This window comes from Fringilla coelebs (assembly GCF_963513975.1).
Source record: "Fringilla coelebs genome assembly, chromosome: 19".
Taxonomy (NCBI): domain Eukaryota; kingdom Metazoa; phylum Chordata; class Aves; order Passeriformes; family Fringillidae; genus Fringilla; species Fringilla coelebs.
Window position 1 is genome coordinate 10619044 of NC_140045.1, and position 12711 is coordinate 10631754.

The following is a 12711-nucleotide window of genomic DNA, read 5'->3' on the forward strand; positions in this document are numbered from 1 at the left end:
GCCTGACAGGAACATGGGGGAAATATTCCTCCCTGTGAGGGTGGGCAGGACCTGGCACAAGGGCCCAGAGAAGCTGCCCCTGGATCCCTGGAATGTCCAAGGCCAGGCTGGATGGGGCTTGGAGCAGCCTGGGACAGTGGGACAGTTCCTGCCCACAGCAGGGGTGGGACTGGGTCAGCTTGCCTTCCCAACCCAAGCAATTCTGTGACAGGGATCCACCTCCCCACAAGCTGCAGCCAAGGTGAAAATTTCCACCACACCCCCTCACTTTGAGCGATCCTCATCCCTTCAAACAAGCCTGCTCTGTCCTGTTTTCCATCCACCTTCCTACATCCACAAACACCCACATGTGGGGAGACCACCTCCTCCAACTGACAAGTCCTGGAGCCTCAATTCTCTTCAGGAATAAGGACAGAAGCTCTCCAGCCAAATGATGCTCCCACTGCCTCAGTCCTTTCTATAACCTTTTGATAAAGGGAATTGCTTTCCAACTCTAAATACCCAGGGAATTCTCCTGAAACATCATTCTGTATTCTTCATCCTGCCCAATGGCACTGATTTTACCCCTTATGCCCTTATGCCAATTAGTCCCACTGATTTTACACTCCTAAAAAGCAGATTTTGTTGTCTCACACTTCTCTCATAACTCCCATTAAAAAAAGGTGACCACCATGAACACATTCCTTATTTAGCATTGTTTTACCCTCTCTAAAGCTAAAACCTTGTCCTGTGCTCTCCCTGAGCTTCCTTTCGAATCCTCATCACATCTTACAACTTCTTTGTGGCCTTACAGGTGACAAGTCCTAACTGAGGATATTATTGTTGTACTGCATTTTCTTTATTTGGCACATTCACTGATTAATTTGTGGTTTTGCAATCTGTATCTCCCCTGTTGTCTGCCCTCAGTTTGGGGTCCAGGGACCCTGGACTTGGGGAGTTTTGCCATGGAATAAAGTGACCCCAGTTCCACCCCAGGCCCGTGCTGCTCCCTTTTTGTTCCTGCACCAAACCTCCCCCGGTAGCTGGGATTCTGCAGAGCTCAAAAGGGGGATCTGTCACACCCCTGATATCACCTAGCTGGGACTTAGGGTGCACCACGACAATTATTTATGCTGAATAAAGTTTTCTTACACCCTCTCATTCAGGATCTACCCCCAGTTCACTTTTTCCTCTCTCATTAGATAATCTTGAAAAGCAAGACTGAAGTAATGAGTGATTGGTTAGTGTCACCGACATGTGTCATGAAAAATCCTTTCCTTAGGATTTTTTCTTCTGAGAGGCCTCAGGAACAAAATGCAAACAATGATTGTCTGCTGCTGTGGGATGCAACAGGTGGATCTGGGATTGGTCTCATGTGGTTGTTTCTAATTAATGGCCAATCACAGTCCGGCTGTCCAGACTGTCTCGGTCAGAGACAAACCTTTGTTATTCATTCCTTTTCTATTCTTAGCTAGCTTTCTGATGAAATCCTTTCTTCTATTCTTTTAGTATAGTTTTTAATATAATATATATCACAAAATAACAAATCAGCCTTCTGAACATGGAGTCAACTTTCTCATCTCTCCCTCATCCTGAGACCCCAGCGATCACCGTCACAGGTTACACCCAAGAAAATCTTTTCTGAGCTAGAACTGGCTTTGTAACCAAGGAAAGAGGGAGCAGGGACGTACATGTGCAGAGACTTCTGGGCCTTGGCTGCCTCCTCCTTGGAACTGTATCGGACCACAGCATTGCCTTGGGTCAGGTTCAAGTGGAATGTGATGAGCGGGCCGTGCTGCAGGCACAGCGTGCGCAGCGTGGAGCCATCGATCTGCGGGGGCAAGGGCACAAGGTCACTGCTGCTGCTGCTCCTGGGGCTCTTCTGCTCCTCTCAGGGGGGGATTGAAGGGTTTCAAATGGGGTTTTGTGTTATTGAAGGGTTTGAGACTGGGTTTTGTGTTTAGACTTAGACTTTATTGGTTTTTATCCGTGTTATAAGTTGTGAGTACTATAGTATTTCACTAATAAGTTACCAATTTTATTTATTTTACTAATAAGTTACCTTATATTTTTCTATATAAGGTTTTTAAACTAAAAATTATCTCATTAAGAAATGATATTTAAATTATTTTTACTTTTAACTCAATAACTAATCCTTCAAAGTCCACAATACAGACTTTTCTGTCTAATTATAAAATATTACCCAAACCTAAGGTGAAGAAGGATTAGTTACTATCCTAAAACTTCTATTTTGTTTTATATATATTGCTACTTTAAAACTTTACGGTTTTAAACTTTAAGTTCTTAAGTTTTTCAACTTTAGGTTTTGTTGTTTAATACTGTTTTATTGTTTAATAAACAAGGTTTTTCCCACTTTTCCCCAAATAAGTATTTTCTCCTGAACTGCTGATATTTCACACTTTTAATTAAACTACACACCCATAATCCCAGTGCTGTTTATTAATTTTGGAAGCTTTTTTTTATGGCCTCAGGTCAAATGTAGTATTTTCTTGTGGGTTTGTGCCTTTTAGTACAGAAAGTTTAAAATTCTTAGCATCCAGGGTTCCAACAGGTTACCTGTGGTATTGTCATCTTACCTTACATGCTTAATTAACAAGTGTTTAAAAGCTAAAGAGTGAGTACAAGTGAAAGTAATTAATTACACACTTATTGCTCCCTTCATTGAGGGAGATATCCTGACTTTTTAAAAATTCCCTACAGTCCAGAGCACAAATGTTCTCAATTTAGGTTATACAAATTATATTTATCATTAGACATCCACAGAAATCCAGAAATAAGTCAGAGGGGAAACACACTTTATAAATGTAATTAGATTTTCCCCAAGCTTAATTTGGATGTCTGCATCCAAGGCTTTGTGGCTTATGTTCTCCCTTTGGAATGACAAATTGAGGATGTGACAGACATATGAGAAGAACCCAAAAAACCCATAGGAAAATCAGATTTTACATCTCTGTCTGTGCTTTACAACATCATTCACCTCCAAACTAACACACACAGAAATGGTGCCCACTGAATGACTGATTACAGCCTTGAAAGTTCCTACTTGACTTGACAGCACTTTGAAAACTTAAATTCCCTGGAGAAGACAGGTGATAAATGCAGAATAATTATTGTTTTTTCAAAGGAATCAAATGGCCAAGGCTGCTAAATGTTCTTCTCATCATCTCTGAAATTCAAGTGTTTTGTCCTGGCCAGTTTTGACCAGCTGCAGTTACCTGGGGGGTGAGGTTCCGAAGAACCAGCCAGCTGCTTGTTCTCCCTGAGCTGTCAGTACTCCATGCAGAACCTGCAACACAAATTCCACAACAAAACATTTGATCACAGTCTCTGGAGAGCACCTTACAGGCAAATTTATCTGCAATCACAACACACTAACAAGCCTCAGTGCTGCTGAAAACAAATCCTACAGCAGTTTCCTCACATCTTGATTTACTGCCTGCCTTGGAAGGAAAGGCTGCTGAATGAAAAGCTGCTCTTGTTACTTTTCAAAGATCTGTGGCATTTTTCATACTCCCACAGTAACTATTAGGGAACTAACAGATGCAGGTATGGCACTGCAACAAGCTGGATCCTCAGGATGCATTAGAATTAATCTGGAAGACACATTTCAAAAGCAGTTCTGATGTCCAGGCTCACATTGCTGCCTGCTAATAAAGATTTTTATGGCACTGCAGCACTCTGCTCTCTTGTCAATGACAGATTAATGTCTATGACTTATTCAAAACAGGTATTTCTGCACTGACAATGTCCTGATTGAAGATACAAGAACATAACCAAAAAAAAACCTGCCCTAACAACCTCAGCCTGGTGCTTTACAGTAAGAAGCTGTACAACCTTGATATTTATGAGTGGCATTTGAGAGTCACTGTGCATCCTGTGGGTGCTCCAGAGAGAATCCAGGTGGGGGTTTGGTGAAGAAACATTCAAAATAAATGGCAGGTAGAGGGAAGAACATTTAATTCTCAACTTAGTGTAAGCAGATTATTAAAACAGCTTTATAAAATAGAAGCAATATCTCTATATTTATATTGATAGAGTTATCTAAGTATAGATATATATATTCAGCCAGATCTATGGATTCTCATATTTGTATTAAAGCAAACAAAGGTATATTAAAAAAAAAGGGCCTGAATGAAAAAATTCAGGCATTCCCTGAAGGCCCTGCAATGCCATCAGGTCCTAAGTGCTGCACATCCATGTGTTCCATATTAAATTCCACAGGCTCCTCTTGGAGTCTTAGATCACACCACAGAACAGGACACATGTCTGAAAGACATTTTTAGAAATTAAGGAACTGGGGGGGAAAAAAATCCTAGCTGGGAGTTAAAGAAATTGGGCAATTCCTATGTAAAATCACTACCATGAACAGCTGAAAGATGCTCCATTTACAACTTATTCAAAATGAAATAAAGAGACAAGAGATGCATCCCCAGCACAGAACACTCCAGCTGTGTTAAAGCTCTGGTTTCTGGCAGAACAGAAGCAAACAATGCTGAAAAGAAAGCAGAAAAGAGAGCTGTGAGTACCAGAGGAGTAAGAAGAGCTGGTCCAGCCCAGGGGACTGGCACCCCACGTGGAGGATGGCTTGGTGTTGGTTAAGCCTGGAGGAGGTCTGGTTGGAGCTGTAGTGTTTCTGGGTACCTTCCAGAGTTCGTGGGACAGAGAGGCTTGGGTGTGAGAGATTGGGCCAGAGGACCATGTGGACTTGATGTCTGACAGTTTACCTGCAACAGAAAAACAGAACATTGGTGTGTTCTCCACCAAAGGGCATCCTGGGCTACATCCTCCCAGCTTCTCAGGAGGAAAAGAACAACTTTCTGTGCCATCCAGTGCTATAAATCCTGTATTCTTTGAACTTACTTAAAGCACTGTTCACAATTTCCAGTGCTTTTGTGTTTACTGAACCTCACACTACTGCTACATACAAGATCCCTTTTGAAAAGATGTTTTATTTTCTTGTAAAAGATGATACATGGAAAAAAGTCCAGAAAATGGACATTAGTTTTAGAAATCTGATTTCTCCAAAATTATAATGAAACACTTCAAGATTGTCTCTCTCAAAGGTCTAACAGGACTTAGACACTTTTCTTTGCACAACTCATTTTACCTAATATAAAGAATTCAGTATATCCATATGTTTTTCTGATGCATTATTAAAGTTCTAAAGATCAAAGACCAACAAAAACTTTATGTCTGAATATTTGAAGTAACCTATATTCTTTTTTCCAAGTATCTTTGAGAAAAACTAAGCCTTCAGAAGATCAAACCACACCACAACCCTTCAGCCTTTATAACTTTCTGCTGTTGCTTGTTCTTTCCCTGATCAGTTTTCAAACTCTTACTGCTGTAACTGCCAATTCAAAGTTTTATAAAATAACACAAACCCAAGAACAGCAGACACATTACAGCATTCAGAGTGGCAGACTGGATTGATTTAAGTAATGGAGAAGAAAACAAATCTTTATTCACCTTTAGCCTTTCCTCCTGATACCAACATGTGCTGTGCAAACAGAGCCCAATTTCCCTGGCCCAGCACAGTCCTGCTGTTACCAGCACTGGCAGCATGTGGAGGACTGGAATGGACTGAAAGGGACACAAATCCTGCATCTTCTGCCCCAGCAAATGATGCTGTGACTGTGCTGCCCCAATGTTTTAATGCTGATTGCAAAGAATAAGAAAATATATGGTCTGATAAAGTTCAAGATGCAAAGATCTTGTGAATTTTTATAAAACTAGAACTGGCAGATTTAAGTTTCAGTGCTTTAAGACATCAGGCAGGCACTGAGTAATTTTATGAGTCTCAAAGCCAAATTTACCAGTTGCAAAATTCCAGACTCAGTTACATCCACACACATTCCCCAAATTGCCTCCATTTATCTAAATCATTTAACTCAATTACTTCATATTGAATCATAACAATTTCAGTGAAAGGGCAACCACTCTCCCATCTCCTGGCAAGTTGTAGCAACAGAAATAATTTGACAATGACAGTGAGGATATCAATGAGTGTAAAATGGTGAGAGGAGAGGAGGAAGTCTGAGTTTGAGAGCTCAGAGCAGCCCAGCCTGTGATTGGGCACCCAAGACAGGCACAGCACCACAGGCCAGATGTTGCTATGTCACTACAAAAACACCAAAAAAAAAAGGCAGCAAATAAAGCAGAAATGCATGGCAGATAAAGAAAAGCAAGCCACTCCTTTCTTTTCCTTTCACTGGAGGAAAACATCCCAAACAAGCCCTTTTTGTTTTGCATTCTGCAGCCTGACCCAGAGGCTGCACCTTCAGAGAAGTGGAGGGGTTTCAGTGGATCAGCATTTTCTTATCTAATCCATCTATACAAACAACTTTATAATGGGACAAGCTGCATATTTAGGCAGCCAGTTTGCAAGCAAAGTTTCCATGTTTTGCAAAAAGAAGCTCCAGAATTTAGAGCTCAGTAAAGGAAATGGGGTAATTATTTAGCTCACCCATACAGGAGAGCATCAGGCTTTGGCCTGACTATTAAAAGGCACCAAAGAGCCCCAAACCCAACCCCCAGAGCCATGCAAAAAGTACCCTTGGAGGTTCTGAACTCACTTTTAACAGTGAGTTTCTTTTACACAAATTTCACATCAGCTCTTCCTGGAAGGGTCTGTTCCTGCTGAGGCCCTGGGCAGTGTTCCTCCCCCAGAGATCTCGATGCCAGAGTGACACCAGGTGGAATAAATCCATTTTTCCTCAGCACAATCCCAAGCTCACCATCCACCGCTCCCCACGGCAGAGCTGCCAGGAGAGCTGCCACCCAGCACGGGGCTCCAAGCACACCTCTGCCTGGGGCAGCACTGCTGTAAGCACCGGGAGATCACTCCCTAGGGCCTTTTCCTGGGAATGCAGAAGCTGTGGAAGCAGAAAGGCCGTACCTGCAATGCTAGGTGCAGATGCAATGCTGCTGAAAGAGCTACTGTAGCCGGAGGCACTAAGCGGCCAGGCACTCGATGAAGGCAGCGTGGCATTCTGAGATGATGTTGGGGATGACCCTGCAGAACCAGCAGAGAAGCAACTAAGAAAGATGGGCATAATGATGTTTGGTGTGACATAAGCAAATCTGTTATGTGCAAATACAAACCATGCAAGGCACCCTCCTTAATTAGCCTGGTCTCTGAAGTCTAGGAATGAAATGTTGCTGGAAGCGTGATAAAGTGAGGCAGAATTCTTTAGAAGGAAAGAGAAGAAAGCTGGCACAGGAACAATTCTAGTGCAGAAGGTAAATTCTGCACTTCCTTCAAGATACATGACTCAAAAAGTTAAGTCTCAGAGGAACAGGCTTCATTTATAAATGTCCTCTGCCAGCTGACTTAGGCAATGGGAACTGCAGATGAGCAGAGATGTGTATGATAAACTAACCTCTTACCACAGGTGATCTGTCCTAAATTACTCAAGGTAAACACTTCCCCTACATCCTAATGCCTACATATCTTTAAATTTTTGCAGACTTTTGGTAAAAGCAAAGATATATTTCAGCAATCTCTTCTCAAAATGATAACGTAAATGAAATAGCACAAAACCACCTCAGTAAATCATTTACAATCTGAGCAGCTATCTAAGCACATGCACAATTTCCTTACTGGCAGCAAATGAAAGAAACTGAACATAAAATCAAAAATCTTCATTGCAAAGATGAGGAGAGCTGGAAGTATTCTCTATAGCCACCAACAAAATCAAGTGTGCATCCTGGGTGACTTATCATTCCTGACACACAGAGATACTGAAACATCTTTAACTGACTAATAAAAACAGGTGAGCTCTGCAGCAAAGAGCACTGTGTTGAGCTAGAAGGGAGAAGTAAAAGGACAATCTCATCCCTCACAGCTCAATGAAAAACACAGGCTTTGTTTTCAATTGGAACAGCAACCAACCAAACTTCACCTTAACCAGACTCCCTGTGCTCCAAGGGACACTGATGCAGACATCAGTTCAAGGCACCAGAACTTTCTATCAGGCCTTGTCTGGAAATAATCTATTCCCCAGGCAGGAACTATGGAATTATAGCAGATTCAAAGGCCCTCAAGCTGAAAATGGTCCTGATTCCTCATGGCTACAACTCTCAGCTCATAGAAGCTGACCCTCCAAAGCTTCACTAGCAAACAGGGCAAAGCAAAAATTGACCCAAAAGCTCAAGTTTTACCTGTTTTTAAGTGCACAGGGCAAGGACAGTGCACCCCACAGCCTGACCCTCTCCCTGGGGAGCAGCTCTGGCAGCACAAGCTCTGTGCCTCAGGCTGCAGTTATACAGCATACAGAAACAGAGGCTGCAACTACAGCTAAAATTCTATTATTACCAAGCTAAAAAGCTAATGAGGAAAAGAGGCACACATTGACCTCCCACAGGTACTGGTTTTAAAAAAGGTCTGACCTCTTGAGGGCCTGTTTACTTCTGCTAAGACCATCTCTGCTGACCCTCTCTAAGGAGAGGAGTTATTCTTCATTGCACAGGCAGATTATGCACCAACAGAGCTCATGCTCCTTCTCTAAAGCAGCAAGACCTGTAATGGTTATCATCTCATTTTACAGGGAGAGCTCTGTAGGTTTAGGCTTCTGGCCTGAGGAGCATTTCTTGGGTGAACTCTATTTGAAGTGTCACTGAATTAAACATTTTACAGCTTTTCTTTTTATAACTTCAAACCTGCCTGTCCCCTTGGAAGCACTTTGGAGTCATTCAAGTTAATTCAACCTTACTCATTACCCAAATATTCAAGTTTCAGCTGAAAGAAAGGCTGCTTCTTGCTAAGAGACAACCAAAATCCCTGCAGGCAATCAGCACCCTGGACTCCTTTCAGCCCTTACCTGAGGTAACACTCCCAGAGCTGGACCCCCACTTCAAGGAGGTCACAGATTTACAATCTGTGCTGGTATCACAGATGTGACTGTTAAAACAAGCCCCACATTTTTACCTCTGACAGGTCCTTCTGGGCAGCCTGGTTATGCTATTCCTGAGCCAACTGCAGTGCTCTGACAGAGTGCAGATAACTTGGCTATTTTGGCACTCAGATCACAATTAACCAAGACACCTTTCCCTTGATCAACTTCCAGCACATGTGGCTAACAACTACCACAGTCAAATGCTTTCTTGTTTTATAAAATTCCCTTTTTATTCTGAAGCAAGCACTGTTAAGACAACAGGAATGGAAATATGCACTGGGAAATACTAGTTTACTAGTCAATTCCCAATTTTTTTCTTTCATGGTTTTGGAGATAAACCAGTTCTAATTTATTTTAACTTATTGATCTTCTAACAAAGCTACAATTAATTAATGTACCAGAAGCCTGCTGTCTCAGCAACACTGTGGAACTTTGTATTGAGTCTTCTGAGAATTTCACAAAGTATGGAGGAGGGTGGGCAGTGTGCAGAGCAAAATATTGTTCAAAACCTTGTGATACAGGTCAGAAAAAGTTCCAGTGACCACAGAAGTTTAAATTACATTTCACAGCCTTTTCCAATACAAAAGTATTTACATTCCCATGGAAAACAAGAAACTTTTTAATCCCTTCTTTCAAAACAATTATTTCTGGATATTCAGTGACAGTTCTGAGCAGAAGCATTATTAGATTAGGAGCACATGCAAAAAATAAATCTGTAACAAATGAGGCCAACCCTTTTTTGGAAGGGAAAAGAAATTCTGCACAGATGTGGAAGCAGTTGGTGTGTTTACCTCCACTCTTGAGCAGATAGCGATTCACATCCTGGATCGTGGTGTTTATGGTAGGCCCAGTTGGAACACTGCCAGGAGTAACATCGGGGTCATTTTCAGGATCAATATTCTGCAGTCCTTTCCATGGCACTCCTGGGTGAAACTCTGTTTTTCAAACACAATAAAAAGGGAAATGTGTGAGGCTGTAATTCTCCAAAGCTCCTGTATTGTATTTACAGGGTGAATGATGAAGGGAGGAATGATGAATCTGACTCCATGTTCTCAGAAGGCTAATTTATTATTTTATGATTTTATCATATATTAAAGAGTACTATACTAAAGAATATAGAAAGGATACTTCCTGAATGCTAAAAAGATAATAATGAAAACTAGTGACTCTTTCTAGAGTCCAGACAGAGCTTTGCTAAAGAGTCAGAACAACTCACACCAGAAACTAATGAAACAGTCACCTGTGGATAAACAATCTCCTAACACATTCCAGACAAGCAAAACACAGGAGAAGCAAATGAGATAAGAATTATTTTCCTATTCTCTGAGGCTTCTCAGCTTCCCAGAAGAAAAATGCTGGGTGAAGGGATTTTTCAGAGCACGTGAATGCCACACTCCTGCACATCAGGAGCGCTCAACAACACGTCTGAGGGACACCAGCCCAACAGCAAGGCTTTGGATTGAGTTACCTGGTGGCCAGTTTATGCTGGAGCCATTGGAAATCTTATCACTATCGGATTTGGCACGTGACCAGCTGTGAGGAACAGCTACGGGCGGGCTGGCAGGAGACTCACTGTTCTGCATCAGATCATAGCGGCCGTAGGAGTCATCGAGGGAGGACTTTCCCGGAGGACCAATACTCAAACCTCCAGGGATAGCACCTGCAAGGAGTCAAATGGAGGATGTGGGGTTGGAATTTCAGCAGGATATGTTTTGTTATTATTTGCTTTTTGTTTTCTTTCTGTATTACAAAGATAAAAAGAAAACTAAAATGAAAATACAGTAAGCCAAGCTTAAGCCTTTTGATTTTACTGAGACACACTGCTGGTACAATCTAAATACTCAAGTTAAAGAATTCTGCATTAAACTCCTGCCAAAAAGTAATTCAAATCATCACACTGTTGGTAAATAGGAACTTGCTGAGACAGCATACCAAGGAATATCCCTCATCTCATCCTTCCTTAGGCATTCAGTGCTGACAGGAAGGATGATTTGAAATGGCTGTTCTCATGTTCCTACAAACTATCAAACAACAATTTGGCATCAGCAGTGCAGCTACTTGCAGAATAAAAAACTGCTGTAAAAGAAGTAATTCATGCTGCTTAGAATAAAATCCAAGATATAATAAAGTTAACAGAGCCCCATGTTCTAACAGAATAAATTTGATGAAGGAAATAGAGGAATAACTGGCTCAGGATACTGGAGGCGTTAGGGATAAAGGTGTTCAAACAGATTAACAATCACTTCTGTAAAAGTAAGAAGTTTTGTCCCTAACTCTGGGCTGAGTAACTATGTAATCTATCATACCTTGTACAGGGAGAGGTTGATGATACTGGAAAAATTGTGGGAGAAAGCCAATGTAAAGTTTTTTTGGATTGAAGGTATGCAGGTCTGGAATAAGGGGAAGATTGTGGGACTTGCTTTGCCAACACTAAAGGCTTGTTTTACTTGAACTCCATGTTCTCAGCAATAAATTCAACACATGAAAAAAACATTCCTACACTGCATGTAGGGAGCGACAGCTGCAAGCCCTTCATGGCAGAAATCATCTATAAAACCTCACAAGCTCACAGGCTACCAACCATTTGAGGGTACTTAACACAAAAAAGGAACATGAGAGAAATAATTCCAATTGCACTGTGGCTGGAATCACCAAAAGCCAGGCAGGCATGGGGACATGATGGGGACAATGCCAGGGGATGTTACCGTGCTTGCTGGAGTTCTGGTCAAGAGAAGAAGCAGCACTAGACAGATTATCCATTGAGTTGGGGTGTGTCCACTGAGGAAGGCGAGACTGGGACTGAGAAGTGTCCTTCACTGACAAACCACCAGTAATGTCCATGTTATTTACATTCATGTTCGGGTTCAGTCCAGCTGGGGGGGGAAAGAGATCCTTAGAAATCCACCATACACCGAGGGATTGAAAAGCTGGGCTTGAAATCAAGCCACAGGAATTACTCAATATTGGTTTTCAGGTATCTGTATGCATGTGTGGCATTTTCAATGCACATTTTCAAGAACGTTTGCTATTATGGAACACCGACAGAACTCTCATGAATTCAGAAAAAGTTAAAATCTTGCTAAAAAGGGGGTAAACAAGATGTAGGAATAATATTTAAAAACTGTCAAGTGTTTCTATTTGCAGTCTCTTCACTTGTCTTGGAAGAATGCACTGGAATGTTGAGTTCAAACCAGTTTGCACCATTCCATGGCTAAGCCAAAATATTCCTCATCCTCAGCACCCCCCACAATGTCAGCCACTTTATTTTGCTAAAAATCCCCCTAAAAAGGAACCAATTAAAGGTCAGAAAAAGAGCTTCTGATTTTCATAGCAGGGTCTGCACTAACTGCTTTCTATTTTGTACACACAGAACAGAATCTCTCAGACTGTTATTAAGGGAATAATTTTGAAATGCTTCTGTGACATGAATCTGGGTCTTTCTTGATATATAATCCTGAATGTTAGCAGATCACAGAAAGCTGAGATATCATAAGAACCTCTCAGACTGAGGCTTTTAATTCACAATTTTTTTTTTGCATTCTGATGCTCCCAGCCACAACAGCTCACCATGGCAGTCAGAATTACCTTCTTAACTGCTGCATGGCAGATAAAGCTTGGCAATACTATTGTATTCAGCATAAAGAGAGTCACAAAGAGATTAAATTAATTCCTTTATGTCAGAAAAGAAGTCTGTAGCATACATCAAACAATCACACAGCAAACAGGTCTGAAAGGTTGCTCCGTTCCCTCTGTAACCAGGCCCAATCAATTATTTTGACTTCAATCATATTTGACAGATCTATGTCTAACCTAC

The 12711-nt window shown here is 41.5% G+C and overlaps 1 protein-coding gene across 4 annotated transcripts in view; it reads right to left on the reverse strand.

Annotated features, from left to right (window-relative positions):
* TNRC6C (trinucleotide repeat containing adaptor 6C) overlaps nucleotides 1-12711 on the reverse strand; it is a 103408-nt gene that overhangs the window by 3571 nt on the left and 87126 nt on the right. For 3 of the 4 annotated variants that reach the window (XM_084218669.1, XM_084218671.1, XM_084218668.1), the window contains 7 exons: nucleotides 11603-11770; nucleotides 10366-10557; nucleotides 9689-9832; nucleotides 6899-7015; nucleotides 4527-4724; nucleotides 3216-3286; nucleotides 1671-1810 (listed from right to left, as the gene is read on the reverse strand). In XM_084218669.1, the coding sequence (XP_084074795.1) occupies nucleotides 1671-1810; nucleotides 3216-3286; nucleotides 4527-4724; nucleotides 6899-7015; nucleotides 9689-9832; nucleotides 10366-10557; nucleotides 11603-11770 (1030 nt within the window). The remainder of the gene's footprint in view (nucleotides 1-1670; nucleotides 1811-3215; nucleotides 3287-4526; nucleotides 4725-6898; nucleotides 7016-9688; nucleotides 9833-10365; nucleotides 10558-11602; nucleotides 11771-12711) is intronic. The other variant, XM_084218670.1, reaches the window with a different exon arrangement.